Raw genomic sequence first — 23,048 nt, forward strand, 5'->3', positions numbered from 1 at the left:
GGCAAAAGAGGGGAGGAAATAAATACAATAACTATCAATAAAGAAAAAGTACTAGGGAAACGAATGGGGATAAAGGCCAATATGTGCCCTGGACCTCCAAAACAAAAACAGAATTACCTGGAAAAACTCAGCAGGTCTGGCAGCATCGGCGGAGAAGAAAAGAGTCGACATTTCGAGTCCTCATGACCCTTTGTGTGCCCTGGACCTGATGGGTTGCATCCTAGAATATTAAAGGAAGTAGCTACAGAGATAGTGGATGCACTGGTAGTAATCTTCCAAGAACCCTTAGATTCTGGAAAACTCCCAGAGGATTGGAAAACTGCCAATGTAACACCCTTATTCAAAAAGGGAGGGAGACAAAAAACAGATAACTATAGGTCAGTTAGCTTAACATCTGTCATTGGGAAAATTTTGGAGTCTATTATAAAGGATGTAATAGCAGAGCATTTAGAAATACATAATCTAACTAAGCAGAGTTAGCATGGCTTCATGAAGGGGAAATCATGCCTGAAAAATTTATTAGAATTCTTTGAGGAGTTAACTAGCAGGATAGATAAAGGGGAACCAGTAGATGTAATAAATGGATTTCCAAAAGACATTCGAGAAGGTACCACACATAAGGCTACTTAATAAGATAAGAGCCCATGATGTTGGGGATATTATATTAGCATGGATAGAGGATTAGTTAACTAATAGAAGACAGAGAGTTGGGATAAGGGGGACATTTTTATGATGACAACCAATAACTAGTGGAGTGTCACAGGGATCAGTGCTGGGGCCACAATTATTTACAATATATATTAATGACTTGGATGAGGGAAGTGAATGTACTATTACCAAATTTGCAGATGATACAAAAATAGGTGGGAAGGCAAGTGGTGTGGATGACACAAAGAGTCTACAGAGGGAAATAGACAGATTAAGTGAGTGGGAAAAAACTTGGCAGGTGGTATATAATGTGGGGAATTGTGAGGTTATGCTCTTTGACAGGAAGATTAGAGGAGCTGAATATTATTTAAATGGAGAAAGCTGCAGCACAAAGGGATTTGGGAATCCTTGTGCATGAATCACAAAAAGCTAACATACAAGTTCAACAGGTAAGAGGGAAGGCAACTGGAATGTTGGCCTTTAACTATACAAGGCACTAGTTAGACCACACCTAGAATACTGTGAACAGTTTTAGACCCCTTATTTAAGGAAAGATATACTGGCATTGGAGGCAGTCCAGAGAAGGTTCACTAGGTTGATCCCAGGGATGGAGGGATTTTCTTATGAAGAGAGGTTGAGTAGGTTGGGCTTGTACCCATTGGAGTTCAGAAGAATGAGAGACGACCTTATTGAAACATATAAGATTCTTAAAGGGCTTGACAGGGTAGATGCTGAGAGGTTGTTACCCCTTATGGGAGAGTCTAGGACCAGAGGGCATAATCTCAGAGTAAGGGGTCACCCATTTAAGACAAAGATGAAGAATATCTTCTCTCAGAGGGTGGTTAATCTGTAGAATTCTTTACTGCAGAGGGCTGTAGAGGCTGGGTTGTTAAGTATATTCAAGGCTGAGATAGACATTTTTAATCAGTAAGGGAATCATGGGTTATGGGGAAAAGGCAGGAAAGTGGAGTTGAGGATTATCAGATCAGCCATGATCTCATTGAATGGCAGAGCAGACTCGATGGGCCAAATGGCCTACTTCTGCTCCTACATCTTATGGTCTTATAGTCTTATGGGAAAGATGTGTTAAGGCTTCAGAGAGGGGGCAAAAAGAATGATGAAAATGGCTTCAGTATGAGGGCCTTCAGTTAAGAGGATAGATTGGTGAAGCTGGGGTTGTTCTCCTTGGAGAAGAGAAGGCTGAGAGAAGATATGATAGAGGTGTTCAAAATTGTAAGGAATCTGGACAGTGTAGATGGGGAGAAACTGTTCCCATTGGGGGAGGGATCGAGGACCAGAGAACACCACGTTAAGGTAATTGGCATAAAAACCAAAGGCGACATGAGGAAAAGCTTTTAATGCAGTGAGCGGTGAGGATCTGGAATGCACTGCCTGAGACCGCAGTGGGGGCCAATTCAATGGGGGCTTTCGAAAGGGAATTGGATAACTCTGTGAGAGAAAACAATTGCAGGGCTACCTGGAAAAGGCAGGGGAGCAGGATTAGCTGAATCGCTGTTGCAGAGAGAGCACAGACTGAACAGCCTCCTTCTGTGCTGTAACCATTCTCTGGTTGTTCTAGTCCTACTAACGTCTGTGAGTTTCAGACTGGTGCCAGAGGATTCATAGCACAGTTAACATTAAATGTAACAATATTCCTCCATACAGGACCCAGGTGTTAGAATAAGAGACCGTGTGAGTTCATTTTTAATATTTGGTGGTTGGTGTTAACATTACTGTGTATGATATACATTTACCTCTCTTTGTCAGGGAAAGTGATGGCATCAAATACTTCCTTGTACTCATCCCATACGATTTGTTTTGCTTTAGTTTCATAGGGCTTTACTGCTGTTAACAGCTGTAAATAGAAAGTACAACAGAAAGAACTACCACATGGAACCATTGGTCTAACGTATCTTGCAGTAATTGCGTGTTGAAACATGCTCAAGGTAACTCTTATCAAAAATAATTATTCCAGTGGAGACACAGGGTCCAGCTACTGCAAAAGCAACTTCTATTGGACCACCGCACTGTCAACATGGCCAAAGCAGCCTGCCAACTGTGCATGGCCTGGGCAGCTTTGCGTTGGTCACTTGGTGGCTTTTGTCTTGGCTGGACTCTGGATGTTAGCCCTTCCTCCAAACAGTAACAGCCTGTTTTACTTTTTAAATGCTCTGGAAAAATCTGGCCAGTTTTTCTGAAGAACAGAAAACCAAATGGGGCAGCAGCTCTTAAAGGGCTGCTGCAATTGTTATTAAGCAGTTTTTTTAAAAAAAATTTCCTGTCACTTGCATGGACACTTTTGCTCGGGGGTTGCCAACTGTGATTAAGTGGATTCCTGGAGGTTTCCTCACATTTGTCAGCCCCCATGCTCCAGCCATTAGTCGGCCAACACACCCATCCTTGTGACGCACAGCCTTCCTACGCCAATTGGAAAGCAAAAAAGACTCAATACCCACTTGGATGATGCTTGACTGTCAGCCAAACAGTCCCTTTCCACCTCATTTTCAATATTTTTATACCTGGTAAAGAGAAAATGACAAAAAAAAACAATCCTTTTTAATGTCCAGATGATTCTACTCCCAGGGTTGCACACAGCAGTGTTCTGGAGATTGACCTTCAATTCCTGGAGACTCCAGGCCAATCCTGGAGGGTTGGCAACCTAACTTTTATTGATAAACATTATGGAGGAATGTGAGGGGTTGTGGGAGTGGTGGTGGTGGTGGGGGGGGGGTGGGGGGGTGGGCTGCAGTTGGGGGGATGGGGTAGGGTTTGGAAACTCTTTCTCTCTTTGAAGATTGTGCTCCAGGAAGTGCAGGAAAGGAAATTTGCCCTGTTCAGAGGGAAAGGTCACCTCCCATCAAAGCAGAGGTTAAAGGTTACAGGTTGTAGGTTACAGAGAAGGTGAATGGATTTGGGGACCTGGGAACAAACCAGGAAGAGGCTTCGTAGTTTCAGGATGAGTGATGGAGGAGAGGTGCCCATTTTAAATCTGTTAGCTTATTACTGGGGCCTGTGAGCTTGCACACACTAAACAAACTGTGAGCCAGAAAACCCCTGGGGGCAGTCACATGGGAGATTTATTTATTTTTTCCTTCTTTTTAATCACCGTGGAAAGACCTTTTTTTGCGGGACACACATACCTTGCGGGACACATCAGGTAATGGAAGTTGTGTCGCCATTGGAAACAGGTGCTGTGTAGAAATGGTTGATTCCTAACTGCCCTCTGAAATGGCCAAGGAGGTCACTCGGTTGTATTCAAGACGAGGGCTCACCACTGCCTTCTGGAACCTGTAGAAGGCGCTGTGTAGGAGTGGAGGTAGACAACAACAATGGCAACAACTTGCACTTATATAGCACCTTCAGTGCAGTACAACGTCCCAAGGCTCTTCATCAGCAAACAAGGTTTGATACCAAGCCACACAAGGGTAATTTTTTTTATTCATTCACAGGATGCGGGGATCACTGGCTGGGCCAGCATTTATTGCCCACCCCTAATTACCCACGAGACAGCGGTGGTGAGCCGCCATCTTGACTGCAACTGAGTGACTTCCTCGGCCACTTCAGAGGGGCAGGTAAGAAACAACCATCTTGCTGTGGGTCTGGAGTCGTGGGGTAAGGATGGCAGATGTTCTTCCCAAAGGGCACGAGGGCTTTTACAACAATTCAGTGGTTACGTGGTCACCAATACTGATCATAGCTTTCTTTTTCTGTAAATTCCAGATTCACTTAATTAAATTCCTGAGTTTCCATGGTAGGATTTGCCAGCAGGTCGACCTACCACTAGTCCAGGCCTCAAGACCGTGAGGCCTGTAACATAACCAGCATGCTACCACACCCCCTCGCAGGTCACACTCAAATTCTTACAGGGACAAGTGAAATTTGGTAAAATTGGGGTCTGTGGTGCCCTTAGATGCCCCAGCTAATTGCATGCTACACTAATTGGATCAAGGTGTGCCTACCTTTGGCCTCCAGTTGCGGGTAACCCATTGAACCCCATTGGCGATAGGGATTTGGGAATTCCATTTATTTCCCATGAGCGAGAAAGCCCCCGCCCTTTTGTAGATATTCAGAGGGGCGACCAAAAGTGGGTTATCAGAAGCACCTTTAAAGGAGGACAGAGATGTAGCGAGGCAGAGAGGTTCAGGAGGTGAATTGCAGGGCTTGGGGGCCTTGGCAGCCAAGGATGAAGCTTTAAAAATCAGAGGATGAACCAGGGGGCCAGAACGAGAGGAGCACTGAAATCTCGGAGGGCTTGTGGGGATGGAGGAGATTAAGGTGATAGGGAGGGGCAAGGCCACATGGAGGGATTTGATGTGGACTGGACACAGCTCCCCTGCAAAACGTGGCATTTGACACTGGATTATCATACTTAGCAGAAGGCTGGCAGGGACCACAAAGGTAGCTTCCCTTGGATTTAATTCTCCTTGGTCGGGAAGTATCACTCTCAGAGTCAAGAATGAGCTGTGTGCCTGATTTCACCCAGACAGGGCTCTGCATAACCAACGGAGAGCCGTGAAATTGTTGGTTGTTGCTTTCAGCAAAGTTGTAAAAGGAACTGTAAAACAGCACATTGTGTATCAAAGTGGCGCTCAAACCTTGGGAAATGAGTCTGACTGAGGAGTAATTATTGCAGTAAAGTGGGCATTTATCATGTGCCCAACTCATTCTGATCAACTAGCCTTGGCTTGGATGCATGATGAATCGGCCCTTACACCGCCCTAGCGAGCAGCCCAGGTGGGAGTTCTTCCACCCAATTCGTAATTGTACAATAACTACACATTACACAACACGCTCTTTCAATTTTACACCACTGAGATACCGAGAGCAATTTTCTGTTTGAGTGGGAATTAGTTAGCACCCCGTACCTCCTGTGTCAGCCACGGCTCAGTTGGTAGCAATCTTGTCTCTGAGTCAGGTGGTTGAGCAGCGCTGCTCCAGACACTTGGGCGCAAAAAGTCTAGCACTGACCTTCTGGTCCAGTATTGAGGGAGTGCTGCACTGCTGGAGGTGCAGTCTTTCAGATGAAATATTAAACTGAGGCCCACCTTTGTGGTTGAATGGGAAATTTGCCGTGGTGCTATTTTAAAGGTAAGCCGGTGAGCTCTCCCGGTGCGTGAGCCAATGTTTATCCCTCAACCCCAGCAGATTATCTGCTGATTTGCCATCGCCAGTCCTTCGAAATGAGGAAGGGCTCAACCAGGCTTCATGAGTGACTCAGGAGTTCCTCCCACACATCGATGTCACTTTCTCCCCTTTTCAACGAGACCATCAGCGTGTCCATAAATCATTTTCTCTGTCCTCCTTGGGATCGAGTCCCGTCCTTAAGTTGTGAAAAGAGGATCTTCTTTGGGAGGTAATTATTCCCCTTGTGGATGCAGTGTCCAGCTGGCTTCACATGAATATGGATGCGATGTTGGAGGAATTGGGTCTGGTGAGGATGCTGGAGCTTGTCTGCCTGTCTTCCCACTTTGCGGAGACACCGGTGACAGAAATTCTCCAACTCCCAGTAGTCCCTTTGGTAGGTGACTCAAGTCTCACTACCATATAGAAGGATTAGTCCCAGCCACCGAGTTATAGACTAAAACCTTTGTCCCCTTTTGGAGATCTCTGTTTTTCACAGATCCAGCTGTGCAATTTTTGAGAGGCTCCACTGGCACAGCTGATCCTGTGCTGGATCTCTTCGTCAACGGTGATCTTTTGAGAAAGGTCGCCAACAAAGTGGAGATCTGCTTCTTACCACGTTGACGTTTGTGGGAGCTTGCTGTGCACAATTTGGCTGCTACAACAGTAACTACACTTCACTGACCATAAAGAACTTTGGGATGTACCGAGGTTGTGGAAGTTGCTATATAAATGCAAGTCTTTCTTCCTTTCAATTTACTTACCTCTTCAATAATCTGGGCTGGCTCCTCAGTGCAGTTGTCTTAATCTACCACATTGGGATTTTTGTAGCAATACAGAGCCACACAGCCTTTAGGTTTTAGAATTCTCTCAACCTCCTTCATAAACTTCTCCATGTCAAACCAATGCGCCGCTGCTCCCGCTGTTACCAGGTCAATGGAACCATCCTCGAACTCCAGTTCCTCCGCAAAGCCCCGTCTGTCGAGTGAATCAATAAACACAGCAAATGCAACAGCTTCAATATCTCTGCAGATTGTTAATGGACATACCAGGGGCATCTCGTATCTCAGGAGTTAATGCTTCTGTGATAAAGGCAGACAGGCAAACAGCAGTTTCTGACAGATCTAATGGATGTAGAATTATGGAATTTTACCACACAGAGAGGCCATTCAGCCCATCATGCCTATGCTGGCTCTTTGGAAATGCTATCCAATTAGTCCCATTCCTCTGTTCCCTCCCAATAATTTTTTGATTGTTTTCCCATATCAAATATTAACTCGCTTCAAAGCTAAAAGATATGAAGGATTCTGAATTCACTATTCTTCATAGTAGGACATGCCATTATCTAATAACTCTCTGTGTAAAAAAACACTCAAATCTTTCCCATTTTCCTTCATTGGATGATCTTCAACTGATCGACCCAAACTGCTGATCCATGAACCAATGGAAATAGTTTATTCCCCAATTTATCCCAATAAAAGCTTTTGTAATTTGAAACACCTCTCAGTTTCCTCTTAACCTTCTTTGTTCTAAAGAAACTACTTCCTCGTTCTCTAGTCTCTCCTGATAACTAAAGCCTCACATTCCAGTTATCACCTCTTCAGTTCTGAAGAAGAATCACATCGGACTCAAAACATTAACTCTGTTTCTCTCTCCACAGATGCTGACAGACCTGCTGAGTATTTCCAGCATTTTCTGTCTTCATCTCAGATTTCCAACATCTGCAGTATTTTACTTTCATTCCTATCTCCCTGTACTCTCTCCATGACCAGGAATATGACCAATCTTCCTGCACTTGTCATCTGACCACTTGGGTTTGTTTTAGCAAATGATCTCTTTCTGAATCGGAGATCCACATCCCAGAATCTCTCTTTTCACTATAGCAATGGCCCTTTGAGGGCAGAATATCTAAAACTGAACACAAACACATTATTCTGTTCTTGAAAGGACCTTGGAGACCTCCGCACGAACATTGGGCCCAGTTTTGCTTTTCCCGCACAGCAGGTGAGATTGAGACTTGGGGAAGTGTGCAGAAGAAGGGCTCCAAGAATAATGGTGTCCCGTGGGGACCTGTGATCAGGCCTCAACTGTATGTCGTATTTATTAATGACTTAGTGTGAAGATTTTTAAAAATATTTTGGGAATATGGCGATATTCTGTAAAGATGTGTGCCTGTGCATGTGTGTGTCTATGATTAATTAAACTGGGGGTAAGGTTCATAGAGACAGCTTGTCTGTGAGAGTTGAGAGATAAAAGGGTAAAGGGGCTAGATGCATGCATTTGTAATGAGAGGCTATGGTGAAGTTGGGTTTACAAGTAAATAGGTTGGATTTTAAACATTTGTATTATGAGATAAGTAGGAACTCGGCTTTTCAACTGTTGGATTTGAAAGAGGAGCTTAGAAGTGACCAAGGACTTTGACCATTTACAAAGGTTTCATAGGTAAACAAGGGGAGTTTATTTTACCCGAAAGTGGAGGCAATAGGAAAACATTTTTAAAAAATTATAGTTTAGAAAAGTTGAGTTCAAAGAAGTGCTGAGGACAATGGAATCTAAGATGAAAGGGGAAAAGGATATTTAAGGAAAGATGTTGAGCTGAGTTGGGGTGGCTGTGTGGGGGCGATGTCCAGAGACCAGCTCTGTGCTGAGAAAAGGTGTGAAATCTGAAACAGCCACCCAGTCAAGCCAGAAGAATCTTTGTTTCAGAAAGCAGTTGGAGTTCTTCAGCTTTCTTGGATTTCAATATTGCTGAAAAAAGAGACATGTCAAAGCTTTTGATCTTGCACTTATCAGGACACTTCACAAGAATACCATTAAAAGGGGAAAACAACAATTTATGTGAATAGAGTGCTGATTGGTAGGCAAATGGACTCTGGATAGTAGAGGCATTACCATGGAGAATGCACCAGTGATGGTGACTGACAGTTAACTGCCAAGCATTGTTTGAAATTTAAACCAGGCAGCTTGACCCTGATTGGTCAAGGCATTGGCCTGAGGAATGAATCAGCGAATGGCTGTCACTTATTCTATTTAGCTGAAACAGTTGCAACATGTGTACATGTTCTTTCTGTCTGCAAAGAACAGGGCCCTGTGTATTAATACATGTAGCTCCCAGTGCCCACAAATGAGCCCAACTGATCATCTTCAATTGGCTATCAGAGTAATTCTTAACACACGTTGGGGATTATTTGGCAAATGTTGTCCAATCGTGAAACAGTTAAAGTTTTATAAAGACAGACCTCAGTTCAACAACAGGAGGTGGTTCTCCTCCCAGAGGACAGTGAACCCCAGGAACAGATTGCCAACTTGGTGGGTGTACATTGATTCACTGAATTCCTTCAAGCCAGAGCTAGATCTGGGTCTGTCTAGGATGGACATCATCTTGCACAAGAGATAGATACCAGCTAGCATTAATCAGGCCCAGGGTGAGCTCTTGGAATTGTTTTGATTGTCTAAGGTGTTGGAAGAGAAACTTCTCGATTTCCCCATTGATTGGTCTGGATTTATCTGGTTTCTCACCTCTCCCAGGTCATCACAAGGTTTCGGATGGAGTGGGGAGTGTATATATTGTGATGGACAAGGCATCGAAGTTGTGTGGGACACAGGGGATGGACCCAGTGAGTCTTTTCCTATACATCACTGTTCACGAACTAATTGTGGCCGTACCAATAAATTCTACAGAACTAACATTGAATTTATAATCAAATCACCTCAATATGAAGCACAGTATTTGAATGTTGATAATGCCATCACTTTGACTAGATACTTTGATTCAATGACCCATAATCACACATTGCTAATGAAACCTTCTTGTATCTGGATCCGAGATTCGCATTTCCTGTTATCACCCATGTAGTTATATTAAAAACCATCGAGAGTTCCCATGGTCAGAAACTTTATTACAAACATATGAACAAGGAGAAGGCAATTTGGCCCCTTGAGCCTACTCCGCCATTTTAATAAGATCATGGTTGATCTGATAGTAACCTCAAATCTGCATCCCGCCTACCCCCGATAACCTATCACCCCCTTGCTTACCAAGAATTTATCCACCTCTGCCTTAAAAATATTCAAAGTCTCTGCTTCCACCACCTTTTCAGGAAGAGAGTTCCAAAGACTCACTACCCTCTGAGAGAAAAAATTTCACCTCACCATGTTTTAAATGGGTGACCCCTTATTCTTAAACAGTGACCCCTCACAAGAGGAAACATCCTCTCCACATCCACCCTGTCAAGACCCCTCAGGATCTTATATGTTTCAAGCAAATCACCTCTTACTCTTCTAAACTCCAGTGGATACAAGCCTAACCTGTCCAACCTTTCCTCATAAGACAACCCGCCCATTTCAGGTATTAGTCTGGTAAACCTTCTCTGAACTGCTTCCAACGCATTTATATCCTTCCTTAGATAAGGTGACCAATGCTGTACGCAGTACTCCAGATGTGGTCTCACTAGCGCTCTGTATAACTGAAGCATAACCTCCCTACTTTTGCATTCAATTCCCTTCACAGTAAATGATAACATTCTATTAGCTTTTATAATTACTTGCTATACCTGCACACTAGCCTTTTGTGATTCATGTACTAAGACATCCAGGTCCCTCTGCATCTCAGAGCTGTGCAATCTCTCACCATTTAGATAATATGCTTCTCTTTTATTCTCCTTGCCAAAATGGACAATTTCACATTTTCCCACATTTTCTCCATCTGCCAGATCTTTGCCCATTCACTTAACTCACCTTTATCTGTTTGTAACCTGCTAATATCCTCTTCACAACTTAGTTTCCTAAATAACTTTGTATCATCAGCAAATTTGACAACTATCCCATTCACCCCTTCATCTAAGTAATTAATATAAATTGTAAATGGTGGAGGCCCCAGCACTGACCCCTGTGGCACACCAATCATTACACCTTGCCAACCTGAAAAAGACCCATTTATGTCTACTCTCTGCTTCCTGTTAGCCAGCCAATCTTCTATCCATGCCAATATTTTACCCCCTATACCACGAGCTTTTATTTTCCGCAATAACCTTTGATGTGGCACCTTATCAAATACCTTCTGGAAATCTAAGTACAGTACATCCACCAGTTTCCCTGTATCTACAGCACATTCTACTTTCTCAAAGAACTCCAATATGTTGGTCAAACATGATTTCCCTTTCACAAAATCATGTTGACTCTGCCTGATTACCTTGAACTTATCCAAGGGCCCTGTTATAGCTTCTTTAATAATAGCTTCTAACATTTTCCCTATGACAGATGTTCAGCTAACTGGCCTGTAGTTTCCCACTTTCTGTCTTCCTCCCTCTTTGAATAATGGAGTTAAATTTACTATCTTCCAATTTAATGGAACCTTTCCTGAACCTATCTCACTAGCCACTTCTTTTAAGACCCTAGGGTGAAGTCCATCAGGACCTGGGGATTTGTCAGCCCGCAGCCCCAACAATTTACTCAGTACCACTTGTGATTGTAATTTTCCAGAGTTCCTCCCTCCCTTCCATTTCCTGGTTTATAGCTGCTTCTGAAATGTAACTTACATCCTCTATAGTGAAAACTGATGCAAAATACCTGTTCAATTCATCTGCCATCTTCTTGTTTCCTATTATCAATTCTCCAGACTCCCTTTCTATAGGACCAACACTCACTTTGTTAACTCGTTTCTTTTTAAAATATTTATAGAAACTCTTACTATCTGTTTTTATATTTCTGGCAAGCTTTCTCTCATATTCTAATTTTTCCCTTAGTAATCTTTTAGTCATCCTTTGCTGTTTCTTATATTCTGTCCAATCTTCTAGCCTTCCACCTATCTTTGCACAATTATATACTTTTTCTTTAAGTTTTGACACTATCTTTAACTTTTCTAGTTAACTACGGATGGTATGCCCATCCCTTGGACTTTTTCTTACTCATTGGAATGTATCTATCCTGTGTATCCTGAAATACCCCCTTAAATGTTTGCCTTTGCGCCTCTATTGACCTATCACTTAACCTAATTTGCCAATTCACTTTAGCCAGCTCTGCTTTCATACCCTTATAATTGCCCTTATTTAAGTTTAAAAACTTAGACTCAGACCCACTCCTCTCTCCCTCAAACTGAATGTTATTGATCTAGATCTGTCTGGATGCGATCAATCTTCCAAAGCTAAAATTGACCGTGTTTAACAAGATGATCAAGGCTGTACCTTTAGTATTTGTAGTCCCTGCAAAACCTTGAGATTGCTATGGTTACCTGTAAGAGACATTATCAGGTCCATCCACCTTCTTGGCTTCTTCAATCTGAGATTCACTCACATCAATCCCAATCACTTTTTCAAAGTAAGGTGCCATTCCCCTGGTGCTCTGACCCGAGCGACATCCAATATCCACTGCGAGGTTGAATGGCTCCCCCTTCTGAAAAGAGGATCACATTTTGAGTCAAACACACATCACTTCACAACCTCCCGCTCTCCCACCCCACACCCGCCCAGTAATATCTGCACTCAGTAATTCCATATCCAATTATTATAATTGCACAACATCTAACTGATTCTTGTACCAACAGGTGGACCCAGCAGTGGCAGGAGGGTAAGCATTCAGGTTGTCAACTCTGGTCAGATATTTTCCTAAAGGCATTGTCACATGACTGCCTACCTTCATCTGCCCCATCTCCACACTCCCACCATTGGTCCCCCAACACGCCCACAGCCAATCTGAAAGCAAGCAGACTCTTCGTTACCCAATTGGATGATTCTTAGCTGTTGGCCAAACAGCCATTTCATTTCTCCCATGTCTGATATTTTTATAACAAGGATACAAAAGTGTTCAAAACTATTGTTTTCTGAAGCAAACAATGTTTTTAATGCCCTCTGATTTTACTCCTGGGTTTTGTTCATAGCAGAGGGTCCTTGAGATTAGACTTTCTGGTCAAGGAGCAATTGTGAAGGGTTGACAACCTGCCAGACTTGTTGAGCATTGGCCCAGCACTCCCCAGGTTGGGACTATTTTACTGGCACGTCTGTCTCTTCATCACAACTCGTCCACAGCAACTGCGTTCAGTAATCCTGTGCCCAAAGGTTTATTGGAAAGGCTGAACACTGATTTCCTAGAAATGACAGAAACCATACAATGGTCCTCAACTGGACACACGAAAGGGCCAAGACATTTAATCTAGTCACTCACTGTGATCTGTATAATAAGCTGAATTAACACTCACCTTTAACACAACGTATAACTTTATAACAAAAAGACACACCTTAGACAGATTTAATCTGGTAAAAATTTAACTTCCAAGCAACTGTTGGTTGTTCTCTCTGGAGGTGACTAAGCCACAGGTATTTTAATGTTCTGGGCTTCATACTCCCAGTGAGCCTCTTGATAGAGAGTGAATGGAAGTGAAAATGTTCTTTGTTTTATATATTTTTCTTACCTTGGAATGAAATGAGAGTGAATCTCATTTTATTTCCTCATGAGAAAGAGGTGTCATGACAGTGAGAAATTGTGACTGAATGACATCTACCTATAACTTCACCAGCTAACCAAAAACATACTGAACTGTTTAAAGAAGATCTGTTTTATTTTAAAATACAAGAAAAGACACTGACCAAAGACGGTTACCACCTGATGTCTGGTATTGTAAGGGGGCCACTTTTCTGGAAGGTTTCTATATGGATTGTACAGCAGACCTGCTCTGACATGTTGCATGGAATTTCACACCTTGGGGAGACATCAAGGTCCACTTCAAAAAGGGACTCTTGAAAGGAAGGTATCAGAAAATGCAAAATGCTGGACTTTAATCAATGGTAATTTTGTCGAGACAATGGAAACTGCTAACCAGACTGATACACTCAACAGACACTCAAAACCCACTGTGGAGGATGAAATAACCCCATCTTCTGTTGGTTTCTACCAACTTGAAATGTGTCAAAAGTTTCTGAGAAGAGAGGTCAAAAATGTGATGACTTGTTCTACAACAATGACTGCAAGACATGTTAATCCAATTCCTTTCTTGGAATATACAAACAGCAGGTTTAAGAACTGGCTTTGCCGAGCCAGACAAAGAGAGAGAGAAGTCATCGAAGTCATCTGAAAAAACTGCTGAAAGGAGCAGGGAGAAACCTCTCTCTCCCTCTCCCTGAAGCTAAGGCTGTTCCCAGAAAAGTGCAGTTACCTGAACTTTAAATCAACCCCAGGGCCGGGATTTCCCGCCCCCACTATCACCACCCCTCCCCGCCCCCCGCACCCCCCCCCACCACCACCAATTTCATAGCGGGTGTGCTCGGTGGCGAGATTAGAGAGTCTCGCGTTAAAGGCACAAGTCGTGTTTCCTGATGACATAAATCCAGGACGAATTGTCCCCTCACCTCATCAATGGCAGGTCACATTTCCCACCGTCAACCTTCAGGGGCTTAACTGTAATAAATTTGCATCGAGTTATTGTGGCCACACGCTGGAGTCACCCCTCCCCCCACATCAAATTTAAACCCCACCACGACGTGATTTCACTACGGCCTTTAAAAGGCGTGAACCTGGCAACCTTAAGGGGAGCTCGGAGGTGAATGCACACAAATTTGCACAGCACTCGCGATGATCCCAGTGGCTCTGCTGATTTGGGTGGGGAGTGCGGGGTGGGGGGGGCGGTGGGAGGGTGCTCATAGACAAGTCTCCACAGCGGCTTCTTCGTGGCTGGCTTGTGGTGCCGGGGCGAGGGTGACAGTGCAAAGGGGAAAGGGTAAGAGGCAATCTCGGGGCAAGGGCAACAGTGCCGAGGGGGTGTCATGGTAGCACCGACTGAAGTTTGAGCACAAATACATGTTGGGGGGGTGGGGGGTGCCGGTCTAATGGTAAAACATGTCACAGATGAGAACCACCACAGCTGAGAGCGTTTAGCTTGAGGTCAAGTGACCTGCTAGACAAGCGACTGTGCCCACTCAAGCAGCACTAATTCCTCACCATGCTAATGATTGCTCCTCTACCGTTAACCCCTCGCGTGCACACTTCAAACTCGAATGAGCGCTACGAGTGCTGCAGAACCACTGTGCGACCGGGCAAGACTGAGGATCCTGTTGGGAAAGGTAGCTATTGAACACCGACGAAGAGTTGCACTCCGAGCCCCTTGCGTTATGTTTCAGTTGACATTGGAAAGTCACCCTCGTGGTCCAAGCAAACCGTGAAGCCTTGGAGTCCAGGTTAGGAAAATGCCTGCGGCTGAGGTGAGAGTTCGGGATGCAGTCGAGTGACTGAAGCTGCTGCCACTTGGTCATGTGGTGTGGGGCAGTGCTGGGTGTGGGCATGGTGGTGAGCCATCATGTGCGCTAAACACTGGACATCCATGTGGTGGCCTGGACTCTCTGGCATGCATTAAGGGGCCTTGAGAGGCAGCCACAGGCAATGGTTTGACCAAGAGCGGTCCTTAGGAAACAATTGCTGACACCCGTGTCTCTCTCTTTGATACTACAGTGAGGAAACCATCGGGAACATGGAGCCCGCTGATCTCGCCGTCTGCTCGAAGGAGAAGAATGTGACCGAGGCGTCTGGCTCACCAAAGGGAGGAGAAGAAGCCTGAAGACCAAGGGGCAGCTTGGCCTCCACTGCACACATAGGATGAACCCCAGAGTGCCGTTGTTCATAGGTGCATCATTAAACCCAGGGTCTACATATAATAGTAGAACATATAATAGTTTTCATAATATTATTGGAATTGTTAAGGCTAGCTGCAGTAACTGGAGTTCACCAGTTGTGCTGGGACTGAAACCAGAATTGTGGAAATAAGCTGGGGAGGACAAATTTAGCTACGCATGATGTAAGTGTAGGAGATTCATTTTCAATAAAGAAACATCCTTATAGATTAAATCTGGCAAAGTTATCACAAGCACAAAAAGAAATTGACTTCATGCTTCAAAATGACATCATTGAGTCTAGTTGCAGAACTGGAGTTTACCTATTGTGATGGTACTGAAACTGGATGGAACATAAAGACTGTGTGTGGACTATTGAAAGGTGAATGAAGTAACAAAAGCAGATTCATTGCCTATACCAAGGTTGGAAGATTGCATTGAGAAAGTGGGACAATCAAAATTTATCACAAAGATTGACCTGCTAAAAGGATATCGGCAAGTATCGTTATCGGAGCGAGCAAAGGAGATATCAGCTTTTGTTATGCCGGATGGACTATGTCAGTTTAAAGTCTGCCATTTGGTATGAAAAATGCACCTGCAACATTTCAAAGACTGACAAACAAAGTAATTGCAGATCTGGGCAATTGTGCTGTTTATATTGATGATTTGGTAGGTTTCAGTCAGGCGTGGGAGGAGCATTTATAACATCTGGAAGAATTATTTACTCGATTACAAGAAGCTAATTTGGTAATTAACTTGGCTAAAAGTGAATTTGCAAAAGCACAAGTTACGTATCCAGGCCACACCATTGGACATGATTAGTTGGCTCCGAGAGATGTGAAAGTCAAAGCTATCATGGATTTCCCAGAGCCTACAATAAAATGAGAAGTTTTGAGATTTCTGGGCATGAGTGGGTTTTATCAGAAATTTGTATCAAATTTTAGCCAAGTGGTTGCTCCACTGACTGAGCTATTAAAAAAGCTCAAGAAGTTTCAAGGACCACCCAGGATGCAGAGTTGGCTCCTCGGGGGACAAGGTCTCCCCACAAAGGACATGGCTGATGACGCCTGTGCAGTGGCCTCGGGCTCCTGGTGAGAGAAGGTACAAGGAGGCTCATGACGCAACCTGGGATTTGGTTGAGCACGCCACTGGCTTCCTGAAAATGAGATCCCGGTGCCTGGACCGATCAGGTGGAGCACTGCAGTACACTCCCCAGAGGGTGTCTCGCATCATTGTGGCTTGCTACGTGTTACATAACCTGGCAATGCAGAGAGAGGGGGACCTGGATGATGAGGAGATGCAAGAGCTGCACGTCTCCTCAGATGAGGAGAAAGTCAAAGGGGATGAGGGTGATGAGGTCCTGGAAGGCGAGGGGGCAGGCAATGAGGCCTTTGCACAGGTCAGACGAGGCAGGCATGCTTATGAGGCCCTCATTGAGTGTGTGTGTGTGTGTATGTGTGTGTGTGTGTGTGTGTGTATGTATGTGTGTGTGTGTGCATGTGTTGTGTGTGTGTGTGTGTATGTATGTGTGTGTGTGCATGTGTTGTGTGTGTGTGTGTGTATGTATGTGTGTGTGTGTGTGCATGTGTTGTGTGTGTGTGTGCATGTGTTTTGTGTGTGTGTGTGTGCGTGCATGTGTTGTGTGTGTGTGTATGTGTTTGTGTGTGTGTGTATACATGTGCATGCGTGTGTCTGTCATCATGTCCTCAGGTTTGATAACTAATAAACTTACACTTTCTTTGACTCAAGAAAACCTGGTTTTATCAGCTCCTTATTAAAAAGTAAATACATATGGACTGGAAAAGACTGGAAATCTATAGGGAAAAGGAATTTTTAAAAATACCTTTGTTGTGACCAACCGATGGGATTGAATAAAGGGGAGCCAGTTCACTCCTCCTCACCAGGTTGTACCAGCATCTGAAATCAGGAATGCACCAGAGATCAGACGTTTAGGAGCTCAGCAATCTCGGAGGATTGTAGGGCCAGAGGATGTTACAGAGACAGGGATGGGTGAGGCCAGGGAGAGATTGGAAAACCAGGATCAAGGACTTGTTAGACCCAGAGCCAATTTGGTCAGCGAGCAATGGGACCGGCACTTGTAGCGAGTTAGGACACGGGCAACCGAATTTTGAATGAGGTCAAGTTTGCGGAGGGTAGAATGTGGGCGACCAGCCAGGAGTGCAGTAGAATAGTTGAGTTGAGAAGTAACAGAGGCATGAATGAGGGTTAGAATCAATGAGGGTTAGATGTTGTAGGATGGCTGAGTTGTACTATTAATAGAGTTGATCTGCAGACACTTCCTGGGTGGAAACATTAAGTTAATTTACAATATACTCAGCAGCAACTACACGTGTGTTTTCAACTCCAACTCTATCTCTACACTGACTGTTGAGGTAGCCTGAGCTACTCCCCTATTGGTTACTACAGATCATATGATCTTTACTAACATGTTATTCTTAAAGGTACACCATACACTTAATAAAACCATAATCACTACATTCTCCCCCTTTAACAGGCTCTACATATTATATTTACAAGTACATATTTTTCAAGACAACATAATATTTACACTGGGTGAGGAATTTACAGGTTCAGCCTTTCAGGTGGTTTCCTGGTACGTGCGGAATGTCGCAGCTCCACAACTTCAGATTCTGTGTCAGGACTCCCCTCTCCCAGAATTGCCTGAACATCAGGTGCTTCAGTGGGCACTTGCAGTTCTGTATCCTCAACTCTTACAGGAACATCAGACAGGTCAGTCCTGAGTTGAGTATTCTCAACAGGAAACACAGACCTGGTCATGGTCACTGGTAGATCCAAATCTTGGTGATTTGTCTCTCTCTTCCTTAAATGGCCCTCATGTTTATGGATGATCTGGCCTTCCACCTCCATGTGGTTAGATAGAGGTCCAGTCACCACACTTATTTCACCCGGTAACCACTTCGGTCCTTCCCCAAAGTTTTTCATGTATACCGGCTCTCCCACGGTAAATTGCCTCTTGCGACTATGCCAGTCATGTCTAGTTTTCTGACTTCCCTGACTCCTTTCCATCTTCCCCTCTAAATTCGGCATTATTAAACTTAATCTCGTCCTGAGACAACGTTTCAATAATAACTCTGCAGGTGTGACACCTGTTGTTGTGTGAGGGGTGGTCCTGTAATGAAAAAGGAAGCGTGCTAGCTTGGTTGCTAAGGAATCACCAGTTAGATTTTTTGTGCCTGTCTTGAACGTTTGGACCGCCCTTTCAGCCAGTCTGTTTGAGGAAGGGTGGGTACGGTGCAGTTTTCACATGAGTGGGTTGAAGCTGATAAACCGTTGAAACTCAGCACTCGTAAATGCCGTGCTGTTATCAGAAATGATTACTTCTGGTAGTCCGTGAATGGCAAAACTCTGATATAGCTTCTCAGTTGCAACAGTCGACATTGGTGACTTCACCTCATAAACATCCAGCCACTTTGAATGGGCATTGACAATGAGCAGAAACATTGTTCCCAGGAAAGGTCCAACATAGTCAATGTGTAACCGCACCCAGGGTCTACCTGGCCACTCCCATGGGTGTAATGGAGCTGTCACTGGCAACTTTTGCAGTTGCTGACATTGTACACATTGCTTTACTAAACTCTCTATTTCACCATCTACCCCAGGCCACCATGGACAGCTGTGTGCTATGGTCTTCATTCGGGAAATTCCTGGATGTACACTGTGTACTTCAATTAACAATGGCTCCCTTCCGTTTGGAGGAACTATCACTCGTGCTCCCCACAATAAGATGCCATCCTGGCTGGTTATTTCATGTCCTCTGTTGAAGTACGGTTTCATTTCATCAGATACGGGCTCCTGTGACCAACCATGTAGCACTTGTTCTCGAACCTGAGATAGGACTGAGTCCAGTCTCTGATCTGTCGAGCACAGACTGGCGAGGGATCTAAGAAATTTAACAGTAAAATAAGTTCCTGTGGAAATGGGATTTCAATTGTTATGACCGATGCAGTTGATAAAGCTGAGTTATTTAAAAATCCCAGACGGAACTTTAAACAACTGTCATAACCTATAATTTTAAGTGTTATGTTTGGGATGCGACTCTAAATTCAGGAATCAGACCACCAGTTCTCGAGGTTTTACATTAAACTAAATGAAATATTTTATTAATTTACACAGGTTAAAATATATATACACACGGCTACAAATTACTGTTATCATAACAAATTCCCAAACTAATCTCCATTAAGGCAGCAGCAACCCATAGTCTTAACCAAACACCAGGCAAACCTATTTCCAATATATCCCGCCCGTGGATGAGGTTTCGTTCAAAACGCAAAGGCCACTGGGCCTATTTGGCCGGCAGTCAGGTGAACGTTTGGACGGGCAACGAAAAATGCTGCTTCATTAATTACTTCAGGGCTTTAATAGGCCTCTTAATTGTCGGCGGGCACGCTGCCACCTCTCGCATGTGCCCGCCGACCGAATGACCATGAACGCTCGCCCGCCGTCACCTCGCACTATTTCACTCCCGTTCGGATCGGGCGTGCGGGATGAAAAATCCTACCCTAAGGTTTCGTTCTGTATACTTCCGTCTATCTTGCGCCTGCTTCTGAATCCCCGTCACTACCGGAAAATGGTCAAAGGCTAATAGCTCCTTCAGTTCTCTGGACTGGGGGAGGTCTGATCCACGTCACCCGTGACCTTTACCACCAGCAGGCGCCAAATCCACCCCGGCCGGGACAGGGGTCAAAACCCCAGGCCGCTGGCACCATTCTGATCCACACCGGTCAACCAACCGCCTGAGGATTCCAAGTTGCTATGGCAACACCTTTACATGCGTGTTGTAGCCTGGAGCTATGGAGGGTGATGGCAGAGGCTCCAATTTTCTTTCCATTGCATGGCTGACCGGGAAGCGTTTACAGATTGTTACTCAACCTGTTTGGCTGTGTTATGAAAGCATCTTCCTCGTACATCAAGCCCTGGAGTGGAACTTGAACTTTGACCTTCTGGCTGAGAGGCAGGGACACTAGCCACTGTGGCCGCAAGGCCTCCCCTTAAAGGCAATGAGGCACTCCACAAGTTATTCAGTACAAATCAAAGTGGAACAGACCGGCTGCTCGGAAAGAAAGGTAGACTTTTCATTGAATGTTTACAGTGCAGAAGAAGGCCATTTGGCCTGTCCCTCCTGTGCTGGCTCACTGCAAGAGCGACTCAGCTAGTCCCACTGCCTTGCCCAACCCTTCAGCCTTGAAAGTATTTTCTCTTCAAATGATTATCCAGTTCCCTTTTCAAAGCCAGAATTGAATCTGCCTCTACCACGCTCTCAGGGATCGCATTCCAGATCCCAACCACTCACTGTGAGGAAAAGAAAGGTGGAGCTATATTTCTTTACCATCTTTCACAATCTCAGAATGTCCTTTACACGCCAGTGAAGTACTTTTGAAGTGTGGTCCCTTGTATGTAGGTAACGTGTCCCACAATTTGCACACAGCAAGATCCCACAAATAGCAATGAGATAAATGGATAAGTTGTTTTAGTGATGTTGCTTAAGAGGTAAATATTGGCCAGGACACCAGGGAGAACTCCCCTGCTCTCCTTCGAGATAGTGCCATGGGACCATTTGCATCCACTTGATGGGGCATCTCCAGCGTCTCTGACAGTGCAGCACTCCCTCAGTTCTGCACTGGGGGTGTCGGCCTGGATGATGTGTTCAAGTCTCTGGGGTGGGACTTCATCTCTTGTGACCTCGTCAGGAAGATATAATAATTCTCATAAGGTTATTGGAATTTATTGTAAAATAGTGTGTGTGAGAGTCTTAATTAGATTAAAGGCAGCTGGTCTGAAGATTAGGGAAAACAAAAACAGAATTACCTGGAAAAACTCAGCAGGTCTGGCAGCATCGGCGGAGAAGAAAAGAGTTGACGTTTCGAGTCCTCATGACCCTTCGACTGTCGAAGGGTCATGAGGACTCGAAACGTCAACTCTTTTCTTCTCCGCCGATGCTGCCAGACCTGCTGAGTTTTTCCAGGTAATTCTGTTTTTGTTTTGGATTTCCAGCATCCGCAGTTTTTTTGTTTTTATCTCTGAAGATTAGGGGATGTTTGGAATGTAAGGCTGTGTGTTAAGATCTAACAAATGTGGAAAGCCTTCAGCACCTACGCCTCAAGCGGCTGTCTTCACAGGAACTGAAGTTAAGAAAACTCACTTTGAATTCGACTGGTTCAGGGTATTGTATGGGTCTGTTAAAATCTGTGCATCTTACAGTTGCCTTAACAAAAGTGTAACTGGAAGTTAAATTAATTAGGGGTTTTAGAAGTTATTATAGTAGTAATTTGTAGACACATGTGTGTGCTTAAAAATTATTTTTCTTGTTAATAAATGTTAAATCTAAGATAAAAACAAAAAACTGCGGACGCTGGAAATCCAAAACAAAACCAGAATTACCTGGAAAAACTCAGCAGCTCTTGTGGTTGTAGGGACAAGCTGGTTTAAGGTGGGGGTGGAGGGATGGGGGGGAGAGAAGTGGGGTGGGGGGGGTGTGTGGTTGTACGGACAAGCTGGTTTAATGTGGGGGGTGTGGGGGGAGAGAAATGAGGTTGGGGGTTGTGTGGTTGTAGGGACAAGCTGATTTAAGGTGGGGGGGGTGGGGGGAGAGAAGTGGGAGGTGTGTGTGGTTGTAGGGACAAGCTGGTTTAATGTGGGGGGAGAGAAGTGGGGTGGGGGGGGTGTGTGGTTGTAGGGACAAGCTGGTTTAAGGTTGTGGGGAGGGATGGGGGGGAGAGAAGTGGGGTGGGGGTGTGTGTGGTTGTAGGGACAAGCTGGTTTAATGTAGGGGGGTGGGGGGAGAGAAGTGAGGTTGGGGGTTGTGTGGTTGTAGGGACAAGTTGATTTAAGGTAGGGGGGTGGGGAAGAGAAGTGGGTGGTGTGTGTGGTTGTAGGGACAAGCTTGTTTAATGTGGGGGGGAGAGAAGTGGAGTGGGGGGGGTGTGTGGTTGTAGGGACAAGCTGGTTTAAGGTTGTGGGGAGGGGTGGGGGGGAGAGAAGTGGGGTGGGGGGGTGTGTGGTTGTAGGGACAAGCTGGTTTAATGTAGGGGGGTGGGGGGAGAGAAGTGAGGTTGGGGGTTGTGTGGTTGTAGGGACAAGCTGATTTAAGGTAGGGGGGTGGGGGAGAGAAGTGGGTGGTGTGTGTGGTTGTAGGGACAAGCTTGTTTAATGTGGGGGGGAGAGAAGTGGGGTGGGGGGGTGTGTGGTTGTAGGGACAAGCTGGTTTAAGGTTGGGGGGAGGGGTGGGGGGGAGAGAAGTGGGGTGGGGGGGTGTGTGGTTGTAGGGACAAGCTGGTTTAATGTAGGGGGGTGGGGGGAGAGAAGTGGGGGGGGGGTGTGTGGTTGTAGGGACACTGCTTGCTTGTCCCTACAACCACACACCTCCCCCCACCCCCCACTACCCTACACCCACCCCCGCCCCCACCCCCTCCGCCAACTTTAAACCGGTTTATATTTCACCCCTCTCCTAACATTCACTCAGTTCTGTTGAAGAGTCATGAGGACTCAAAACGTCAACTCTTTTCTTCTCCGCCGATGCTGCCAAATGTTAAATCTAGTTGTGCAAAAACCCTCTAAGACCTGGTGGTCATATTTTTACTGAATCAAGAGACGCATCTCGAAATTTATACAAGTTGCAAAAAAATTTGTGGCTTCAAGTTTCCC

The 23,048-nt window shown here is 44.9% G+C and overlaps 1 protein-coding gene across 1 annotated transcript in view; it reads right to left on the reverse strand.

Annotated features, from left to right (window-relative positions):
• LOC121285246 (putative methyltransferase DDB_G0268948) overlaps window positions 1-23,048 on the reverse strand; it is a 37,680-nt gene that overhangs the window by 14,427 nt on the left and 205 nt on the right. Inside the window, exons 2-3 of the mRNA XM_041201618.1 lie at window positions 11,999-12,159; window positions 6,645-6,747 (exon numbers count right to left, since the gene is read on the reverse strand). Of these exons, the coding sequence (XP_041057552.1) occupies window positions 6,645-6,747; window positions 11,999-12,159 (264 nt within the window). The remainder of the gene's footprint in view (window positions 1-6,644; window positions 6,748-11,998; window positions 12,160-23,048) is intronic.

Source organism: Carcharodon carcharias, chromosome 12 (assembly GCF_017639515.1).
Source record: "Carcharodon carcharias isolate sCarCar2 chromosome 12, sCarCar2.pri, whole genome shotgun sequence".
Classification (NCBI taxonomy): domain Eukaryota; kingdom Metazoa; phylum Chordata; class Chondrichthyes; order Lamniformes; family Lamnidae; genus Carcharodon; species Carcharodon carcharias.